Source organism: Vigna angularis, chromosome 4, assembly GCF_016808095.1.
Source record: "Vigna angularis cultivar LongXiaoDou No.4 chromosome 4, ASM1680809v1, whole genome shotgun sequence".
Taxonomy (NCBI): Eukaryota; Viridiplantae; Streptophyta; class Magnoliopsida; order Fabales; family Fabaceae; genus Vigna; species Vigna angularis.
In genome coordinates, this window is record NC_068973.1 from 15921642 (window position 1) to 15945892 (window position 24251).

General features: G+C 33.9%; 2 protein-coding genes and 1 pseudogene across 2 annotated transcripts; 1 reads left to right on the forward strand and 2 right to left on the reverse strand.

Moving 5' to 3' along the window:
* Window positions 1-829: 829 nt before the first annotated feature.
* On the reverse strand, window positions 830-1929 carry LOC108331284 (protein MHF1 homolog). Its single transcript, XM_017565935.2, has 4 exons — window positions 1815-1929; window positions 1646-1717; window positions 1310-1390; window positions 830-1221 (listed from the first exon to the last, which is right to left on the reverse strand). Exons 1-4 carry the CDS (start codon window positions 1915-1917, stop codon window positions 1106-1108), a joined length of 372 nt encoding a protein of 123 aa, XP_017421424.1. The 5' UTR covers window positions 1918-1929; the 3' UTR covers window positions 830-1105.
* A 1591-nt stretch (window positions 1930-3520) lies between these two features.
* LOC108330400 (pentatricopeptide repeat-containing protein At1g31790) lies at window positions 3521-4054 on the forward strand. Its single transcript, XM_017564886.1, has one exon. The coding sequence runs from the start codon at window positions 3521-3523 to the stop codon at window positions 4052-4054; it is 534 nt and encodes a 177-aa protein (XP_017420375.1).
* Window positions 4055-8539: 4485 nt separating this feature from the next.
* LOC108330399 (ADP-ribosylation factor GTPase-activating protein AGD1-like) lies at window positions 8540-19048 on the reverse strand (annotated as a pseudogene).
* Window positions 19049-24251: the final 5203 nt, after the last annotated feature.

A 24251-nucleotide genomic window follows, 5' to 3' on the forward strand; every position in this document is an offset into this window, starting at 1 on the left:
CCCTCTTAACTTAAAAATTCATCAAACTCTAAAGCATATTTAGAATATGATAATTGACTCTAGTTTGAAACAACCTTTTATTATTTTTTATAACTCTTCTTTTTTAGGATAAAATTATGTAACCTAATTTGAGTGTAAAATAGTGGAATTTGAGATTCATAAACACCCATGTTTTGTTTATTGATCATTTTCACTAGATTTTCTCCAATTAGTATCAATTTTAAAGTGCCATATGGTGCAATTAAATAGTAGTGATTGAATAATGGAAAATCTATACGAAAAAATATGAAATTTAAAATTGCTCATATTTGGATAAACTTTTGAGGCGTAGAAAATATGAGAAGTTGGGAAATTGGATTTGAGAGGTTGAAAATTGACATAAATTAAAATAAAGATTGATATTGAATCTATTTTGATTTGGTTCTTTCTAACTAAAGTCTATAGAATGATTTCCAAAAACTTAAGAAAGAATATTGAGTATTTCAATGTTTTGTTGTTGCCTACTTAAAGTTTAGAATTTATTATGAACAACCACTCCTCTAAGATGAGATGAGATATTTACATGGTGCCCCTTGCTTTTTAAGTTTCAGCATGACACCCTGTTTTCCAGGAACTATCCTTTTTTACCCTTATTTTTAAACAATCAGTTCTAACATCTCTTGCCACATGTTTGCATGTACCTTCAGTAAATACCACTTTTACAAAATAACCAACCATTAGATAGTATCATCACTATGCCAAACCAGTTCAGTTTGGTAACTCGCCCTAGCATTATGCTGATCAACAACACTAATCAGACGAAATCTGCTCTAGTAAACGGACATCTCTCAACAAACTTTTTTCATATTTCTTAAAATAGTATACTAGGAGAAACTACATATAAAATTTGCCCTAAAATTATATAACTCAATTACACACTTCATAGTGTCTGGTATTAAGTTTGAGGGCACGCATAAATGGTAAAGGTGGACCAATAGTTTCCAGCTCTAGTTAACGAAGTCCAAAAACATAGATAGGAAAGAAAATATACATAAATTTTTCCAACGGTACCAAGTTATGTTTACAGGACGGACCATATGTGCATCAGGCATAAGCGCTAAGCGGTTCATTTGTCGTTCTTTTTGGTCTCTTTCTTTCGTTTCCTTTCAGATTGAGGATCTTTGGCTTTTAAATCATTGGAGAACGTCCTCAACAAGCCAGATAGATGTTCATTCCTATGTGCTTTATACCAAAATACACAAAATTAAACAGATATAAACAAAACTCATTTTCGTTCTCTTGAAAAACATTCAAAGGTTATGAAACTAACCACAGAGTATCACATCTTCCATATTTACAGATTTACGATTCGCATGTTGAGCAAACAGACGAAGATCCTTAGCCACACCCTCTGCTCACATAACAGTTTCCTTCAATTTCATTATATATACTCAACAATCGCATATAATAAAACCTAAAACAATCTGTGGCAACCGATAAATATAAACAAAAGATATATGCACTGCTATATTGATACACTCGTAAGGGACATTATGTCATACACGTTGCAATCACACGATTATCATAGACGGTGCTGTTTAAGTTCATTCTAACAAGGTGCCGGCAGAAAAGGAATGTGCAGCGAAACGACAGTGATGTTTGTTACCTGTATACTTGAAGGCTAAGTCCGCGATGCAAGTGACTACGACTTTTGAAACTGTCATGCCGTTATGTTTTGCTGCATAATTGAATTGCCGTGCATGATAATTAAGAACTCGAATCTCAAACGAATGAAAAAATGACATTCGTGAGAAGAAGAAGAAGAAGAATTGAACCTTGAGATTCGGTGATGGCGATTGCAGAGAGCCTGAATTTGTCTCTCAAGAGCTTCATTTCTGCGTCATTTTCCACTTCGCTGTTCGTGTCCGCGCTTTCCATCGTCGATTTGTTTTCGAGGAGGGAAACCGGATGGAGGGAATATGTTTATATTAATGGGCTCCTCTGATACATGGGCCTGACTCCACTCGATTTGGGCCTTAGCACAGTGACCCGGTCCAACTAAGCTTTTAATTTTTCCTTGAACGTTAAGTTGATGCTTGAGTAGCACTAAAGTGATGAACAATTATCGGTTCCAACTTCAGATTTAATGGAAATATAGGAATGAAGTTATAGTTAGAAGGTGACGTCTTTCTAAGTTTTGATAGGCTTTGGTTTTAAATATAGGGTGTTGCTCACTCCACCACCACCTTCCATCACCAACTTTGCTCTCTCCACCTCTCCAACTTTCAATAATTTTTTTTAATTACAAAATTAACCTTTTTTATTTTTTAAAACATGTTAATCCGTACACGGATATCAATATTCGTTGAAGGACAAACGGTTGTCGATATCCGTCCACGGATGTTGACATCCGTTTAAGAATCGAGGATCCACAGATGTTGACATCCGTCATGTAGTGATTGCACTGTTAGATAAACTTTAAATCGTGGGCTCTACAAATATTTAAGTTTTCTAAGTGTGTTGTTATTAAAACCACTAAAAGTAATTTGTCTGCTTTAAGATAATATCTACCGAAAGAAAGAAAATAATTGGAGGGAGAAAAGACAAATGCACCGAAAGAAATATAATAATAGAAGAAAGAAATGATGGCACCACCAAAAGTAATTAAGAATTGGACCATGCATCGTTTTCTTCTTTGGATGTTGTGGTATTCTTCAACTATAAAAAGGCAAGGAATATGCAAGGGAATGGCACGGTGCAGAGAAGAAAACAAAGTGAGAATGTGTGGAAGAAATAGAAAATAAGTGTTTGTGTCGTGTGCACCGTAAAGGAGAGAAATTGAGAGAAAGGTTGCGTATTGTGAATTTGTACTAAAAGGTTGCGAGTGTTCTTTGTAGTGAGAATTTTTATTCTCTTCTTGTAATCCAGAGTATTGGAGCATCGTAATTTTCTGAATTTTCAGAAACTTGTGAAGTTTTAAATAATAAAATTATCTTTGATACCAACATGCACAAGTTCTTCACACGGGTGGTCCAAATGTCTCTGATGCCTACACCATTAACGGACTTCCTGGACCACTCTACAATTGCTCCAGTAACGGTACACTAGAGTGCTTTAATAATTCAAACTCAATTTTCTCAGTAATTAATCAATAGGGAAGTCAGGGAAGACATATCTTCTACATTTGATTAACGCTCGTCTTACGGTGATCACTGGCGTAACCTACACCGCATCAACACCTTGGAGATCCTCTCCAATCACCGCCTTAATTCCTTTCTGAGAATTCGAAAAGACGAGACCATCAGGCTGCTACATAACTTGTTGATGCTTCCAATAAAGATTTCACGAAAGTGGAACTAAGACCACTGTTTGCATACCTAACGTTCAACACTGTGATGAGAATGGTGTGTGGGAAACGTTATTACAATGTGGAAGAACATGATGGGACTAACGCCGAAGAGGCTAGGAAATTTAGAGAGGTTATGGATGAGTTGACGCAGTTCGGATTGGGATCCAACCTTAGTGATTTTGTGCTTGAAGAATGGTACGCATCACTGCACCTGTACCAACAGTAGCAACCCACCACCTATTCTTCGACCAAAACCTTGATCTGAAGAACAACAATCTAAGTAGTTTGCCTTCTCCCAGCCATCAACTCGAGCTTCTACCACCGCTGCTGCGCTACCCCATTCACACTTTTCCGCGTCTCCTCATTCCTCAAACAACTACTTTCACCATGAAGGAGCCAAAGAAAAAGAAAAGAAAAGAGGCTACAACCTCAGACATATTGCACTTGATGGACGCTCTACCTTTTCCTAGACCCGTTGACATCTATACCTCATTGATAAAAGAGTGCACTGTTTTCGGTGACCCAGAAACTGCCATTGAGTTGTACACCTACATCTCCAAGAGCGGCATGAAACCCCTCTTGCCTTTCCTCAATCGGATTCTCATTATGTTTGTGTCTTGTGGCCTGTTTGAAAATGCACGCCACATGTTTGACAAAATGCGTGTTAGGGACTTCAACTCTTGGGCGACCTTGTTTGTTGCGTACTATGATAATGCTGAAAATTAGGGTACTAAAAGTTTGTATTGAATTTCAGTATAACATAGATTTAAAATTCAAATTCTTATTAGAGAAGAACAGGGAAAGTTTGGTGTTTTGTGTGTTTATGTTTATGTGATTGAGTTTTGATAATTGTGGTTCTTCCAGTAACAGTATATTTGGTTGTGCAGGAAATGGTGGCTTTGAAGAGGGCATATGCAGATGTAATTCTGAATACTATGAAGGAGTCTACAGGTCGGGTAATGGTGTCGGGTAATTTTGGTTTTGTCTGGGTTCTCTCGGGCGGCGATTGGCGGAGGAACGAGAGAGCTTCTCTCTCCCGCGCGGAGAAAAGGCAAGGAGGGAGAAATCGACGTTGTAGCCGGCAATGGCCTCGGTGGCGATTGGTGTCGCCGACGACGCCTTGGACTGAGCGGAAGGTCCGGCACGGCGGCTGGTCCGATGGAGGCTAGGCTCTGCTCTACCGGAGAAGACGAACGAAGTTCTCAAGCACAAGCAACGTGGCAGAGAGTGAAGAGGCAAGTTGGCATAAGACGTGGCCTCACCGTTTGCCACATCTACTAAAAGTTAACGTCGTCCAATTTTAAGGACTAATAGTAAGAGTTTCAAAACTATGAGGACTAAAAACCATCAGAATTTCAAGTAGGGACTAAACCCAAAATTGTGTGATACTTAAGGGACGAAAAACATATTTAACCCTAAAGAAAACTATAAAAACAAGTGATATTGAAGACGTAGTGTCACCAAGATAAGGTGTCTAAGATTACCTAGATAATAAAATGCTACTATTTATTTTAAATTAAAAAATAAAATTAAAAAATTAATTAAAAAATGTTATTTATTTTAATATTAAAAAATAATATTATTATTATTTTAAATTAAAAAAAGAAAAAAACTAAAATAAAAAAATAAAGAATCTTACTAAATCCACTTTTAAAATTTAGTTAAGACCTCGTCCTTCGAAAACCAAATAAAATTTTAATATTTTTAAAATCTATAAAATTCTTAATCGATTTTCAAACGGTTAATTCTTAATGAAAATGAGAGAATTAAAATTTTAAAGATAAAAAAAAATAGAGAGGTGCATAGATAAGCACCCGTATTTTAATTTGAATCATGATAAGATTTCCCAACAATAAATCATTGGTCATTTTCCTTCATGACTTCACGTAAATGTAACTACTTTAAATATGTATAAATATGTATAAGTATGTTTATTCGTTCTGGCTAAAGATATTAGCATTTAGTTACTTTAAGAAATTTTCCTATAAAAATAATAATTATGATATCACTATAAAATTTTTAAATTTTTTTAAAATATAAAATATGCAAGAGATATATTATATAAAAGAATACATACTACTTTATAAATCATGGACTTATAAACCTTCTTCCTTTGCCTAGTTAAAAAAAAAATAGAGGATCCTCGTTAAGGGTGTGAGGGGTGGGAGAAAGTTATCGTTGGAAGTGAAACAAACTATTGTTATTGTTGTACCCTAGGAGAACGTCAATTTGATCCTTGTTAAGGCTACCAAGGGATTGACTAAATGACCCATTTTATACTTCTTACCCAACATCCCTGCATTTCTCCACCTGAAAGGTAAAGTCTTTTCCAAAAGAGGTTCTCACACTAATGGTCTGGAGATCCGACAACCTAATCACCAAATGCAAAACATTTCCTTCCGTAACCCATAGTCCTTTAACAGGGAATTGCTCTGTGCTAGCTCTCGTCCATCACAAACCAACTTTTGTTTGTTTGTCAATGAAGGAAGCCCATTGACCTTTTTGATTTTGAGTTTCAACGACTCAATGGTATCGTATGGAAGGACACACATTAGAGTCAAGGATCCAGAATGGGAGAGAAATATGAAAATAAACTCATGATCCAATGACAAGTGCAGTGGAGTATGGTATTCATTTGAAGACAATAACAGTTCCCTTGGAACAAGGCTAAGGATGGTGACACCAGTAGAAAACATTTCTAATGTTGATTAAGGCAATGAAAACCAAAGGTCGAGGCTTTCACCAAAGCCTAATCCCTAGTTTATACAATTTTTACAATAACACAACCATAGGATTTACATAATTACATCTAACTGGGTATGAGATGACATACAAACCACCTACCCAGATGACCAAACAAGCTCAAAGTGAAAATTTAACATATGCACACAACAATGAACAATTTTTCATTAGAAATGATGAAAAATTCCATACCTATGCCCTAATTTCCCATCATTTCCCCACCTAAACCTAGAATCAAGGTACCCAGCAGAGAAAAGCTCTAGGATTTGGATCCAATTACAAAAAGGCCAGAATCAATTGCTATAAACTCGAGAGAGAGCAGATTCTTACCCTGGGGCATTCGACACATCATTCTCACTAACTCTCTCAATCTCTACCATGGTAGAGATGACAAAAGAAGCATAATAACCCTCGATTTTACTTGAAAAGAAAAAGAAAAAGAAAATTGCGAAGAAAATGAGGGTTTAAGAGTAAAAATGTGAGGTACCTAAATTGGGAAAGAGAAAAATTGAAGAAGGGACTGGGTGTGTTACTTGAACGCCAGGGGAATCGAAGTTCATGACGCGGAGGACCACGTGGTCGTTGAGGGAGGCGTTGCGAATCAAGTTGGCGACGTCGGCCTGGAAGAGATTGACGCGATCGACAACGATGATGGCGATGACCTGGCGGTGACTTGGGGTTGTTGGAAGAAACTGGGGACGATGGCTTTGTCAAGGGGGATCCTGCGGTACATGACGGTGAAGTTGGTCTGGCCGTATCGGATGTCAACCTTGTTGGGGTTGGTGGCGGCGAAGAGGAGGCGAATGGAGAGGGAGAGAGTGGTCGTGGAGGGGAGTGGATATGATGCCCATGTACTGCACCCCCACCTGGTCCAGATCGAACTGCAGCTTCTTCGACTTCAATGCCAATACTGACAAAAACCTTTGTTGCACAGAAAAGTAGAAGAGAGAAAAAAAATTTAACATCGTTTTGTAAAGATTTAACGGAAGGGACTTTATTGACGCAAATTTTATTAAATGAGGACGCAATTTACGCACTTTCTAAAGGATTGACTAATTTGACATATTAGAGTGAAACTGAAAACAAAATAGGCTATTAAACCTTTATTGAAATATAAAAGGGAAGAAATGATATGGACCTTGGTTTGTTTTCCATGAATTTGCTTTACCCCTTGAGTAATCTTTAGAATTTCGTAATGTTAGAATTTTAACTTTTTAATCTTTCAATTGGAATATAATAATAATAATAAATACTAATAATAATGTTATTGTTATTATAAGAAAAACATTGTTATCAATATATACCGCACGTTATTGTTCTTAATAAATTCGTGTATAACGTATACTATATATTTTATTAATAGATAATAAATTCAAATGTATTTTTATTAGTATATATACTGCCCGTTATATTTATTTAAATTTAAATATAAAATTACAATTTTATATATATATGTCCTTTTCTTTTCTAAGTTTAATTTTAAAAAACATATTGTTCTACGTGTTATCATTTAAGAGGCGAAATTTAAGAAAATTTTCTTTATATCAAAATGTTTTTTAAGAATAAACTTTCATATGATTTTTTATTTTCAATAAAAAATTATTATTGTTATTATTATTATTATTATTTTATTAAAACATTCTACAAATATTTTATTGAAGCTGAAAAAAGATTTCGTCAAATACTGTGAAAAAATAAATATTATTATTATTATTATTATTATTATTATTATTGAAGTAAAATATTAGTATATACATGTCATATATAGTTTGTTAGTGTATGGTTGTTAGTGTATGGTTTTAGTTAAGCCCATTGCGGCTTGGTAAATCACTTATGTTATGCAGTAATATATTTTGTTAAATATATATTGTTCTTTATTTGCAATTAAATAGTTTAATTGTGATATCTTAACTAAAGATACTTCTTCAATGTACTAGTATTTTTACTTTATTTTTCTTCAAACGCTGTGTCTTCAGCTCTTGTATTTTTTTTATATATATTTATTTGTTAATAACATGTGTGTGAATTGTATTCAACCCTAGCTGTCACTTGTTTTGGATGCTATGTGATGAAAGAAAAGAAATGTATCTTACTGTACACCAGAATACACTCTGACATACATAATTTCTTTTCTCAGTTTTTATTTATTTATCCTTCATAATTTGACCACTTCGTCGCAACACGACAAACAAGGAACCATGATCCGTAATAAAAGTAAAAGTATTTAAATAGTAAAAATCAATGAGATACATGCATGAACTCTATTTATTTTCCTCTCTCTCTTGTATCACTCACTGAATAATAGAACATTTCTCTATGTTTCTCTCTTTCAACATTTTCGATCGAGAACTAAAAACATCCTTTAGTCTTTCTACTTGGCCCAATGTTCGTGTTCCATGAGTTAACTATATATAACTTCCACAGTTGGACGTTGTGTATATCTTGTCCGCACAGTTAATCAATGTTCAAACTTGAATAAATACATTGCTGTAAACAAAACTGATGAATCACCTAATTGATACTTTTCATTTGTTTGAAGCTTTCCTGTTACATCGAATCATCTATCTCTCTCTTGTATCTTTTTATCTCTTCAGTCTCATATTAACACACAAGGTGTGCGTGAATCATTTTTCTGGTGAGTTTTGAGGGGGTGTCGTTTCCTGGTTTTGAGGAACAGTATCTTTGTCAACAGGGTCAGGTTCAGGTGCAAGCTTAAAAGGAGTGTTTCCTTCTTTGTCTACGGCAAGTGGATTCGCCCCCCTGAAATAATTGCTAACTTCTTTCACTAAATTTTTTAACACCAATTTTAAATATGTCTATCCAATTCCCTTCAGACGTGTTTCAAAACAATTACCTTGTAATAAGCACTTTTGCAGTTGCATGCTTCCCCATCATAGTGCAGTAATGTAGTGGTGTCTTTCCTTTAGAATCACTAGCATTTACGTCTGCCCCATACTGTAGGAGTAGCTCTACCATTGCAACATCACAATTTCGGCATGCCAGGTGAAGGACACTAGAACCATCTTGTACATCCTCCTCTGATTGAGTTGAGTTTTCGTATGATGTGTTTGGATCGTTAGTTGAAGAAGCCATGTTGCAAGAAAAGCCTGAACAACAATGCATTATTACTCAAATAGGGCTTTCATCTGCTTTTTAAATTGGCTGGGGATAAGAAGTTCTACCTTGTTCACGACTAATAGCATTGACATTCACATCTGATTTCACAATGTGTCGGTACACTGCTCTCTTGTCATTGGCATTGATGCTTTCTGCCACCTGTTGTGAAAGGAGATCGTTGTTCTTTACCCGGCAAACAAACACTTTTGCATCATACTGCAAAAACACAAACCATGCATCAACTTCTCTCTCCCAGACATACTTCAACACAAGTTTTTGATCAAAGTTATCTTATGTATAAACATCAAACGCCATGGATATTCATTCCCTTAGGTGCATAAAAGGTTCATTAGTCTTTCTAGCTTATTATTACCTTTGCATGAATGAACCTCTCCTTTAGTGAAATAGGATCATCATGTGATGGTTTTCTTGCATGAAATAACTTTTTCTGCGGCTTGGATGATCTACATATTGTAAGATGTATGTTAGTGAAAGTTTAAACACTTAATCCCATCAATCTTAGAAAAACTCACCCATCAGGATTCTCATCTGTTTGTGAAGAACATGATGGTTGCAACAGTTCTTCCCAAACTGAGTTTGCAAAGAGATTCCCCAGTGACTGAAGCATGCTCAAGACAGCTGAATCCCATACTTTTACATCAAGGGTCAGTGATCTTACCTATCAAAAAAAAAGAAAGTTGACTCACCTTACTTTTAAGGATTGAAAACAAAAACCCTTTAAGTACTGTACAGAAATTTCACTAAATAGTTCCTTCAGTTTTTAACCAACAAGAAAAGACAAAAACATGATCAACTCAGAGTTCATTACACTGTAGCATGATCTTCAATTACTTACTTTTGATAAATGTACTCCAAGATTCCGATGGACACCGGAACATTCAATGCATATGAGGATGCCAAGGTTTAAGGATGCCCAATCTGGATCAGGTTTGCCGCAATCAGCACATTTGTCATTGCCACCAACTTTCCTAAGAATATCAATTGGCTTTTCACATTTTGTACTTTGCTTATTCTTCTGCAAATCTTCGGATGACATAGAATCCCCATTCAATGCTAGATCATCATCTGGACAACCTTTTAACAAAAGAAGCTTGTTGGCAGAGTGACCGTTACCATTTTCTGACACATCAGACTGTCACATTCACGATTAATACTGGCATCAGTGGATGCAATTACAAGACTTGTTAAAAAATGGTTTAGGAATACTCAGGCAAGACATTCGTTAATATCTGTGATTGAATGAGTGTGTAAAGAAAAGGCAAAAAGAAAAGAAATATGATGTACCAGTGTCTGTACACTCAATAAGGAGGCAATTACACCAGTTATCTTTTCCATCCAATCCATCTGATCCACAGCATTTTCTGCCTGCATGATGTTGGGTGTGGTGAGAAGATAAAAAGCAAAAGTAGAGGTGAGTAAATGTTGGGAAATGCATACCTGCAATGTGTAACTCTTTGAGGGTGAAATAATCCTGAAGCAGAATCTTAAATCCGATTGTTCAGCATCAGACTTGATTGTTGATGTGAGCAGGTTCACTGTGTGACGTGCTACACATTTGTCATCAGGCATGCCTCCATGGTAATGTGAAGAAAGAAGGCGACTCAAAATTCCAGCACTATTATCGGTGGCACAATTTCTGTGTAGGGATGATTGATTGCTACACTGATTAAGATCATGATATTAAAATCAGCATTATCACCTGGCTAGTTAGTTAGAGGGTATGGGCCTTGGTTTTAGTTGGATACTTACATGTAATCCATTCCATGGTTTACGAAAGTAGTAAAGCATTCCACGACTATCAAGAACAAAGAACCTTCTCTTCCAGTCACCCCTCAAACTTGATGATCGTTTAGAGAGATACCCTTGTCGAATGATTTGAATCTAAAAGTAGTGCAGATGGGATTCAAAATCCATTCATGTCATTTGGAATTTTTTTTGTAGTTTTTTTCTGAGTGAGACATTATCATGAGCTTAGATAGATACCTTTCCATTTTCGGCAGACTCTGTTATAGCATCTGCCACTTTATTAGATATCCTTGAAAAAGGATGCACTGGATTCCCATCTCTAGTGGGAGAAATGTAAGGGCCAGTCAAGGACATCATGCTTTCTTGATGAACATGTTTTTTGTACTCCAGCATTCTTTCACAAAGACGAATCTGCTCTTCATTGTAACTTTCTCTTGCCTTTTGCGTATAAGCCAAAACCTACAAAATATCAGATAAATATTACATTCATAATAAATCTGGAATGCTAATAATATTTTTAAATCCACAATTCTTCTCAACGTGTCACTTACACTACTATACTTAGCATTTTGAATGTATCTTACTAGCCTTCATATAATCAAAGAAAATTACCTACATGTTAATAAAATTACATGGAAAAGTGATTCTTTTTAAGTTTCTGATTCGATTTAAAGTTGAAGCAACTCCAGGTAAATGTTATGCTAGATAAAAATCACTTAGAAAGTGTGTTTCCTAAAGTTACAAGATAAGTTTAGAGTAAATAGAAAAACCTCGACAATGAAAGGCTCCAGCTCATGTAATAACTGATATCCCTGCAAAAGGGAAAGAAATTTTAGAAACTTTACAAGTGCAATATTTCATATTGAAAACGCCAATGCCATATATAACTGCGTCATATACCTGTCGATAATATCGAAGATGAGCATCCATAACACCAGTGACAGCCTCCAAAAATTCAAACCTCTTCTTGGCCTCAACATTATGAAGAGCACTAACCTAGAAAACAAGATGAAATGTGGTAAGAACTTTATTTATTCATTCCATAATATTCAAAAGCAGCATATCTTGCTCAACTAAGATTACCAGATTGAAACGAGATTCCTCAAAGGAGGTTCTTGCATTGTGCAATTCCTGGAATGTCTCTCTACCAAATTAGATTGAAAAAATAATGGTAACCCATGATAAGCTAAGACAATATTCATGAATGAAAATGCCAAAAAAAAGCTACATGACCCACCTCTTCTACGACAGTGGCAACATCAATCTTAGTGCTTTTTCTCAGTGACATAAACTTCTCACGTGCCTGTTGAATAAAATCAACGTTGTATTTGTGTTACGATCAAGAGTCAGAGGTCAATGAACTTTTAACAGATTGTGTTATCTAATTTGTTTTAAAAACGCCATGAATTTCTTCTTCCCAAGGAAAAACTTGTGTTGATCATGACATGACTTGTACATTCACTAGAAGGGTAGGGAAAACATGGAAGCAAAAAACATTACATTGTGCAATTTTTTTAAAGCTATTTAGAAGCACCTGATCATGTACAATGGAAGCTTTCTCAAATCGCCTTCGAGCTTCCTGCAAGCAACAGATAAAACATCGACGATGAAAAAAGTCGTTTGAAGGAAAACAAATGTTTGGCTGAACATAAGAAAATCAACTCTCAGAAGCATTATCCTTTTTGAAGGTTGTCAAATTTTAAAACTGAGTTCCATCATCAGAGGTAGCTTTTAATTCAGTGTTCCTTGTTTTAAGTTTTTCCTTATATATAGTCCTTGTTAAAGTGTAAGGCGAATTCTTTAGAAAATGTAATATAAATTCTAGAATAGTGTAAAAAAACCTAAGATAGGAAGAAGAAAATAAAAAACATTCTATATAAGAAAAAATCTAGAATATTTTACATAAATAAATTGTGACTAGTACTTTTTAAAAATATCTGAGTCTATAAATACTCATGTACTCTACCATTTGATGTAAGACAACATTTACCATAACTAAGACAACTACAAAATACACTTCTTTCACATTCTACTATTTTCACATTTGCTCTACCTCATCAACTATTTCTTTCACAACCTTAAAATACTAGCAGTGGTATCAAAGCTAAGTTTGGTCATCTACTGGGCGTAGATAAATTTTTTCAACTACCTCAAACAAAACTATAACTCCATTCTATATTACTTCCAAAATATTTTCTCAACCCATGACAACTACCAATCAAACATGACCAATTCCAATACCTATTTTCGCAGGAGAAAATTATGATTTTTGGAGTATCAAAATGAAAACATTCTTTCGCTCTCAAGATTTATGGGACATTATAGAAGAAGGATTCACTATTCTAAAAGACACCTTTACTCTTACTACAACTTAGAAGGAGTTGAAGGAAATAAGCAAAAGGATTCAAGGGATTTATTTGCTCTTCAACAAGCAGTAGATGACACAATTTTTCCAAGAATAATTGGTGCCACAGGTGTAAAGCAAGCTTGGAAATAATATAAGAGGACTTTTAAAGAAGTGATGAGATACGCAATGTTAAACTTCATTCTCTAACACGAGAGTTTAAATTAATAAGAATGAAAGAATTTGAGATCATTAAAGACTACTATTCTAGAATAAAAGAAAACAGTTAGTCAGATGAGAGTCTATGGAGAAAATATTCTTGACAAAAATATCGTTGAGAAAATTTTAATTTCTATTTCCCAAAAATATAATGCAATCGCAACTACGATTAAACAAACACAAGATTTGGCTACACTGTTAGTAACACAACTAATGGGCTCTCTTGAAGCTTATGAACAAGGATTGAAAAGGCGGGAAGAAGACTCAATCGAAAATGTCTTTCAATTAAAACTAAAGTTACGGTCTTAGAATAAGGAATATAAAGGAAACAAAAGTACATGAGAAATTTCTACAAATAAAGAAAATTCTAGAAGCTCCTCTATGACTTGTCAAGGAAAATATTATCCATCTGACATCTGTAAAAAGACAAGTCACTTGAAAAAAGATTGTTGGCGTCTTGGAAAACTATATTGTCAATACTGCAAGAAATTCTTACGGAAGAACATAATTAGGAAAAAATCTTATTCTATGTCAATCAATAATTTCCTAGTGGTGAAGGAAGTTGGTACTTGGATAGTGGATGCAGCAATCACATAGCGAAATATCAAAGCATCTTTAAAGACATTGATAAATTTGTCAATGTCAAAGTTCGACTAAGAAATGACAGCACAGTGGAGTCTCGAGGCAAATGAACTATCATGGTGGAGACAAACAAAGGTACAAAATTCATCAAGGACGTTTTACTAGTTCCCAATCTTAAAGAGAATCTTTTAAGTATTGGCTAAATGATGGAGAATGGATATGCTCTTCACTTTGAGAAAGATACATGCAAACATTATGATAGTAGAAGGATAAAAATTGGCCAAGTAAAAGTGGAGAAGAGATATAGAAGCTTTCATATAAGCTTCAAACCTAGAACTAATATTGCATGAAGGTAGAAGTTGATGACTCATGCCTTTGGCATAGGAGATTTGATCACTTCAACACACATTCCTTAAAGCTTTTATATAAAAAAAAAACATGATGAGAGATCTTCCATACTTGAAGAAGAATAATGAATCATGTGAAGGATGTCTCCTCGACAAACAACACCAATTACAATTCTCGACAAACAAAGCATGAAGAGAAAAAGACTTATTGGAATTGATTCATACTGATGTCTGTGGACCAATAAGGACGCCTTCACATCACAAGAATAGGTATTTCATCATCTTTATTGATGACTTCTCTAGAATGACATGGGTCTATTTCTTAAAGGCAAAGTCAGAAGTTTTCGGAGTATTCAAGAAATTCATGGCCCTTATTGAGAAGCAAAGTGGAAAACAAATAAAAGTACTTATAAGTGATTGTGACAAGGAATACACATCACACGAGTTTGACCAATTCTTCGAAGATGAAGGCAAAGAATGACAAATTACAGTCACATATACTCCACAACAAAATGATGTGTCAGAGAGAAAGAATCGCACAATCATGGAGATGGCAAGATCAATGCTAAAAGAGAAAAGTATGCCTAACACTTTTTTGGGCTGAAACAGTTTACACTGCAATTTTCATTCTAAATATATGTCCAATTAAGACAGTCTAAGACAAGATTCCTATTGAAGCTTGGAGTGGAAGATCATCAACTAAACACCTCCAAGTATTTGGATCTATCTGCTACATACATGTTCCTTATCAAAGGAGGCACAACCTTGAAGACAAGACTATACGAGAAATATTCTTAGGATATAACACACAGTCAAAAGGCTATCGAGTCTACAACTTAAAAATAAAAAAACTCATCATTAGTCAAGATGTTGAAGTTGATGAAAATGCTTCTTGAAATTAGGAAGGAGAAAAAGTTTTTAAAAGCAACATTTTAGTTTCAGTGCAACAGTCTCAAGAAGAAATTCAATAAGAGGTAGAAGATTTGGGTGCGCTTTGTCCACCTCTACAACAACAAAAGCAAGATTCTTCACCTGAATCCAACCCTAGAAGAGTAAGATCTTTGGTAGTTATATACGAAACTTGAAATATGGTCATGATTAAGCTTAACTATTATGAAAAAGCATCAAAGTAAGAAGAATGAGTCTAGGGTATGGAAGAATAGATTAGAATGATTGAGAAGAATAACACTTGGGAGCTCGTACATTGCTTTCATGGAAAAGATATCATTGGAGTGAAATGGTTATATAAAACAAAGCTCAATTATGATGGAACCATATAAAAGCACAAAGCAAGATTGGTTGTTAAAGGCTACTCATAGCAACCAGGAATCGACTACAATGTGACATTTGCTTCAGTTGCTTGCTTAGATACAATTAGAGTTTTAATAGCTCTAGCAGCACAAAAAGGATGAAACATCTATTAATTGGATGTCAAATTAACATTTATAAATGGAGTGCTCGAAGAGGAGATTTATGTTGAACAACCACAAGGCTTCATTAACAAAGGCAATGAAGGAAAAGTACTAAGACTAAAAAAAGCCTTATACAACCTAAAGCAAGCTCTTCGAGCATGATATTATAACAAGATTGATCAATACTTCATCGATCAAGGATTCAAGAGGAGCAAGAGTGAACAGACACTATATATTAAGACACAAGGTCAGTATCATCTCATTGTCTCCCTATATGTCGATGATCTTATCTATATAGGAAACAATATATAGATGATGAAAGAATTTAAAGAAGACATGATGAAGACATTTGAGATTACCGACCTTGACTAGATGAACTATTTCCTTGGTATATAGGTGAAACAACAAAAAGAACATATATTTATCTCTCAAAAGAAATATATTGAAGCTCTACTAAAGAAGTTCAAGATGAATGATTATAAATCTGTCACTACTCTGTTAGTGGTAACGAGAAGCTACAAAAATATGATGCAACACAAGAAGCATATGCATCACGCTATAGGAGTTTGATTGGAAGTATCCTGTATTTCATAACCACATGAGACATTGTGATTGCTACAAGTCTTCTATTCATGCAAAATCAAAGTCAGATTCATTATGGGATAGGAAAAATAATTTTAAGATATCTAGAAGGCACAAAGGAGTTCGGTATATGGTACAAAATCATGATTAACTCAAGGATGATTGGTTACACAGATAGTGATCAGGCATGATCAATGAATGACATAAAAAGTATGTCAAGATACGTTTTTTCACCAGGATAAGGTATTTTATCTTGGTCATCAAAGAAGCAAGCAACTGTGGCACTATCAACAGCAGAAGCAGAGTATGTAGAACCTGCTAAAACCATGAGTCAAGCAATATGGCTACGAAATATGCTTGAAGAAATGGGTGAGCCACAAGATGGACCGACTATTATATATTGTGACAACAAATCAACAATAGCAATAACAAAAAATCCAGTCCATCATCAAAGAACAAAACACATAGCCATTAAATACCACTTCATTCGAGATGAAGGGACAACTAAACAAATTTGACTCAAGTACTGTCCAAATGAAGACCAAATTGGAGATATTTTATGAAGGTGTTACCAAGACCAAGATTTAAGCTACTACGCACAATGCTTGGAGTTACTAAATTTGAATCAAGTAGGAGTACTAAAGTGTAATGCAAATTCTAGAAGAATATAGAAAATCTTAAATATATGAAAATTTAATACAAATTCTAGAATATTGTAAAAAAACCTAAGATATATGAAGAAGAAAATCAAGAATATTTTACATAGGTAAAAATCTAGAACATTCCACATAAATGGCTTTCTAGAAAAATATATGAGTTTATAAATACTTACGTACTCTACCATGTGATATAGGACAACAACTACCACGACGAAAACAACTACAAAATACACTTTTTCTAACTATTACTTTCACATTCTACTATTTTCACATTTTTTTTCTACTCCATCAACTATTCTTTTCACAGCCTCAAACTACTAACACTGTTATAATGAAGTTATTCCATCATAGTCACAATTTCATTATTTTCAAGTTATTAATTTTTCTTAGTGAACCAATAAAATATTAACATTCTCCACAGTAATAATTATATTTAAAACATTTAAAAATTTCTTGTACTCAATAAGTACCTTGACATCTAGGATATCCACGTTTAGCATGTTCAGTAATCGGTCATTTAGCATGTGCTCCGCCTAAGAAAGCCACATTAGAAGTAGAGTCAGTTTAGCATTCACAATTATAACAACTCTTTCTGTACTATAAAATCTCAAGAAAAGGGAATTTTTCAACTATATTATCTAGTCTAAGCAAATTTTAAAAAAGGCATAGATAAAAAATATGAACCAGAAGAAACCGTTAACTCATTAAACACATAACAGAAGCTCAGAAACTGTTATAATGATGTGTGCGAGAAAACCAAAGTTTCACCACTCGTGGCAACAATGGACAAATCATTACCTGTGACCGAAGAACTTCCTTATGTGTACCCATTTCTCTAAATGCAATAGCAAATTTGGTCATAACTGGTCCTGATATGAAATAAAATATTTTGTCATTGTATATTCAAAGAAAGCATAATATAGAGATATCATGCTGTGTATATACATCCAGTAACAATAAATGACTTGTTATTCTCAACCTAAATTTTCATGCTAGCTCAGGGCCAGTTTATAACTCAAGAAATAACCTCAAAAAGTACAAGCAGCAAGCATATCTATATAGGTTTACTTAGAAGCTTATTTTATAAAGAAAACAAGACTTACCTCCCAAAGTTACAAATAGAGGATCATTATGCCCTCCTCCAAAATTTTCAAGGGCGCTTGCAAATGCAATATCTCCATCATATGCATCTCCAATCCCTTCCCTGTTTATCATAAATATAATAGTAATTACTTGACACAAAAATTCATATACTTACAAAATACTGATCATTAATTAAACTAATTTATACAAGTGCACAAGACATATACAAAAGTTTCTGGAGTTATTATATATTCAGAACTATCTTGCTGTTTGAGACTTGAGGTTTGACAAAAATCATTCCAGATTTAAAGTTCCAACATGCCCTAAAGATGAACAAGTTCAGGTATAAAAGAGGTTTTGACATTTCTTGTATTGATATTGAAGTATCATCAAGTATGGGCTTTCTTAGGAGAGAAATATCCTACGATTACTACGTATTCAATTAGTAACACATACATAAAAAATTAACAAAAACAATGGTATGGAAAACCCACGTGTACTTTCGAGATCCTTTGTAGAACTTGAAACATCTCGAGCGTAACGATTCTGCACTCTCTTCCATGCACTGAAGCTGCATAATATCAACACCCGTTCATTTCAAGAACATGCACCACCATACTAACCATAACCACATATATATAAAAGGACAAATATATATTGACCCTTCTAAAAATCAACGAATGAATAAACCATGCAAATAAACAACATTGCGTAACAGGAACGTATCAACACAACACCAACATTGTTCTTTAATATGTATATTTTTTTTCAAGAATCTTGTGATAGATACTGTAAGGGTGAAAGAACAAACAGAACAGAACCTGTTGCCGGAACATGGGCGAGTCATTGAGTTTTGAGAAATCCATTTCCCGAAAATAATAAGGATTAATATGAATATTCTTGTCTTTTTTTTATTTTGTCGTTCTTCTGTCTTGTTATTTTGTTTTCAGGAGAAGTCCTATTGTAATAGTTGGAGAGACGAAAGAAGAACAACAAAAGAAGGAACAGGTATTTTTTGTTTAGTTTTTGTCAAGATTAATGTTATTTAGAGAGCGCAATTGAAGGTTTGAAGTTGTGGTTAGGGATTTGCACATGTGGCTCCAAAGCTCATCTGGCTCTTATGTTTCTTTCTCCATCTAGTCACACCCTGTCACACTCAAACAACTGGTTTCCAACTCTAACCGTTTATATATTTTCCTTCAATAGGGGTCATTCCACCCTGCCTTTTGTCTCACCTTTCAAAAATATATAAAAAATTAGGCTAAACAACCTTTTGCTACATATCATTATTTTTTATTTTTTATTTTTTATTTCTTTTTTTCCTGATTTGATCTTTACTAAATTTTAAAATTCAGTTTTCCATATTCAAATTTATATGGTCAGTGAAGATAATTACTTCTTTCCTTCAAGTAAAAGGTAAAAGTATAATTATAACTATTCTTATCATTTTTATTTTAATAACAAAGATCATTTTCAATACATAAAATGTACTTTTTTTTCTTAATATTGAGATAACATATTCAAATCAATCGGGTTTAAATCTAATTGCTAATTATACTTTTAGTTAGAATAATTATAGATTAATCTATATTTAATTTAATATTGAGTTAAATATGTTTTTAGTTTTTAAAAAATTGGATTTTATTTTTATTGTAAACATTCAATATTTTTATTTTTAAACTTTATTAATGAATGTAGTCCTATTAATTACCAAACGATATTAAATGTTTGCTTATATGACAAATGGTAGTGTGTATATGCTATGTATGTCCATGTGACTTGGCATGTGTGTTTCTGGCATTGCTCCCTCTCTCCCTCTAATTCTCCTTCCTTAATTTTATATAACCTCTCATCTCTCCTAGTAAATTTCTAATTTATAGTTGTTTTTGTTTTGATTTTGGTTTTGTGAAATTTTCCATTTTCCTTTTCAGTATTCAATTCTTACTTCTCCACTAAAGCTCTTTCGGAGGGAATATACCACCTCTATCTTTGACCAAATTCTCTCCAACCTCCACGAGGACTTTCCAGAATCCTCCTTTATCTCCCTCAACTTCTGCAAATACTACAAGAAAGTAATGCATTTACAACAAAATAACCGCTAGCTAAACTCTTGTTGATCCCTCGCAAAATATGATAGGTAGCTAATCAGTGAGAAATTATTCCCTCACTATTTCTTGCAATTTTCATAGCAAATCCATCTCTAAATACTCGCTAATGAATTAAAGAGAACATGTTAATTTCCTCGCTAGTTAGGTACAAAAGTTGTTTGTTAATTTGGAATTGTAGAAAATTCTAAGTTATTTCCTATAAAATATGTAATATTCTCTAGCTTCTTCATCACTAATTTTCTTTAACCGTGGGTCTTGTCTCACTTCAGCATTAACTAAATCGACATCCTGCGAAAATGATTTGGATAACACATAGTTTTGGTTCTCTCAATTTTGCTTCTTCACATTTTCATGATAAGGCGTTTGCCCCTTATTAACTATGCACACTTTTTATACTATTTCAAATGTGTATCCCAATATGTTATAGGTTGTGTATTGAGTGAGGATTCTAAGAATGAGATTATCATTACTCTATAAATATTGGACTCACATAAATAAAGATATTAACTGATGAGAGTCGATGAAGGTTCTTGTGATGTAGCTTACCATGTGAAAAATAACTATCTGATTGGTCACAAGAAATTTATCATTTCATAGGGGAGGATTTAGTTTCCCGGCATGTGTGTTAGTATGTGAAATAAATTCAAGACATGTGTTATTGCTTTGTTATATGTATGATGAGAATGTAATTACTTTCAAGGAAAAAAAATACTACATTGAGAGGTTGTAGGTTGTGCATAGAATGAGAATTATGGGAATGAGGTTATCATTACTCTCACTACAAAAAAAAGCTAGCATTAGCTACGACACAAATCTGTCAAAAACAGCTAAAATCCATCAATAATGATTGTTTATTTCAACAGATTATTGACAACCTATATCGATTAAAGCTCTGTCTGTAACAATTACCGACAGATATAGACTATCAATAATTATTGAAGGATGGTCCGTCAGTAATTATCGAAGGATATATGTCTTAGTAATTACTGATGGAAGCATCCATCAGTAATTACTAAGGGATATATCCCTCGGTAATTATCGAGGGATATATCCTTGGGTAAGTTCTTCAATAATAGTTGTGGCAGATTCAAATGCAATGTTATATTGGTTATTTACCCAACCAACAACGTCGATCCAACATTGTGTCCTAATCATGTCATTGTCATCTTGACGGTCTTGTGATTGCTTAGGACATGAAACTTGCTCTGATCTAACCTGTGATAGTCTACTTGAAAAATCTTCCTGTTCAACATTATGCATAGTTGAATATTTCAATCATTCAACTATGATACATGTAAGATAGTCAATTTTGTCTTCTATATTAGTTATATTTACATTGTTAGTTTCCAACAACTTAACTTTGTTGTCATAGGTACATGAACATAGTCATTGTGGACTAAGGTCGGTTTTCCATGTACGAATTTGTTGAACATCAGACCATCCAACCTTCTGGTAACACAGTTGAAAGCAAACAAAATTATTTGCAAACATGGATGACTGAGTCAAATAGAGACATATACCTTGTGCCATAGATTGATGGGTATGGGTTGCAAAATGTAAAATTTCATTAAAGTTTAATTAATTAGTTTACTAACTATTTATGATTCATGATAGGTCTCACTAGCAAATGATGGTCGTCATTCTTAGACAATGCAAAATTATATGGTTTTGTTCGCTGTACAGGAGAATGAAAAATGACTTGAAAAACATGTTTCAAGGGTAAGTGTTTTTCTTTTTATGTTTCAAATTCATGTTGACCTTAAATTTTTATGATGAATATAGTTATATTAATATTACCTTGTGTTTTCAATATAAATAGAGTTATGGGTAAACTCCGAGGTCAGCTAGTTCAAATCTTGTATCCAAAGGTTGTAAGTCATTTAAGTTTCTTGTTCATTTTCTATGTTATTGTATGATCTACATGTGTGACTATTTAGTTTGTCATTTTAGTGTAACAAGCAGCTAGATTCATGGGAATGTGGCTACTATGTCAAGTCTTGGAATAAAACCATCATTCGAGCTGGCATTACAGATGATTGGGCTGAGGTAATGATGCTTAACTTCAATACATTACAAATCAAATTTAGCTTTGAGCATATGCAAACATAATGAATTTTTCTTCATTTTGCAGCACTTCAAGAATACATCTCTTATACCATATGAGACAATTAAAAAGATATGACAAGAGTGGACAACTTATCTTTTGAAGAGATGGAGTTAGGACGCATAGAATATATTATATTGTGATGTGCTAGGATCATTTTCTATTTTTTAAGTGTGACTTTATTGTAAAAATAAATTATTTTTTTTTTAAAAAAATATAAAGTAGACGTCGGTTAGTGCACGTCTAATGTCTATTGGCATCCGTCAGTGCACTAACTGACATCATCTTCATTCCAGTGTTACTTCATGGACTTACGCGCTCTTAGACGTCAGATATGGGGAAATCGAACATCTATTTTGACGTCTGTTGGGGCGATCCGACGTCTATTGACGTTTGATGAAGGATTTGACGTCCCATTGACATCTATTAAAGGATCCGACTATGTCACCCAATATGACGTCAAAACGGGATCAAATGCCAAAAACCCAAAAGAACATACGTTAAAAGCATTTTTTTAGTAGTGCAGATACATTAATTGTATATTGATTTTCCTCTCGTCTTAATTGAATTTTTAGAAAAAAATATTAAACTACACCGTATTGATACACAGTTTTCTATAACAATTACTAACACATTTGCTTATTATTTTTTACATAATTTATTTAATTATAACTAAACGTTCATGAGAACACATTTATTAATATTTTATTACTTAACTTACTGTATTATTTTCATGCGTATTACGTAATGTTGTTTCACACTTACAAGAAAACTTGGGTGTTACTGTAGTGGAAAAATAAGTAAAACGTGACATGAATTTGGTTTGCCTAAATTAATTATAAATAATGAAAAGCAAAAGAGTGTTGCTCCTTGCACCTCACCTATCTCATCCTACACCTCCTGTTTTACAATTTTGTCCTTTATTTTAATTAAGTTTAATGATGATTTAACGATGTTTCAACGTCTAATAACCCTAAACTTCCTTATTTTTATAAATCCTATGTGCACCCCTTTTTCTATTCCATCACTTTCTTTACGGTTGTGGCATTTTTTTCACTTTTTTTTGTTTCACTTATTTGAGCTTACCTTCTGAAAGTGATGATATATTAGTGGTGATTTTGATCAACTTGGGGTAGTTGTGTTGTGTATGGTGTGATTCTTGGAGGAGAAAGGCGGTGAAAGAGATTCGTGCATTCGAAAGGCATCGAGGTTAGTATATAATATGCCTATACATCCTTATTCGGCATTGCAACTGCGGTTAAAGATGCACTGGCGTTCAGACGCTGGTTATGCATTGCCGCACCTCAAAGTTCGGCAACCCTCAACCAAACTTCGAAGTGCGGTTGAGGGTAAGTGTGCCGCACTTCCAACTTCGCTTAATACTTTTATCATGTTTTTATGTTATTGTATTATGTTTGTTTAATGCGTTATATGTTTATGTTGGTGATATATTATGCTGTTTTTTTATACTATGTTTGATATATTATGTTTGGTTAATACTTAGAATACAAGCTCTCGAGATCGGGGCATGGCTCAGGAATCACCTCCTTGGAGAAACCAATTACATTAGAATAAAACCACGAAGTGGATAGTGCATAACTGAGAGAAAAAGTCGCGTTTGAAAGACAGATTGTTGAGAATGGTGATTCAAATATTCTTGAAAAATTCCCAGCAACATTAATATTTGCACCCATCACATTCTTGAAAGTAATGCTACCAACAACTGGAAGTGCACTTGTGTCAATGGAAATCGGAGTATCCTATCATGCTTATTCCCAAGTGAATATTTTCCTTCTGCATAAGAAATGAAGATACTTTTCATACTAAAAGTAATTAATATGCTTGGAACTATGCCAT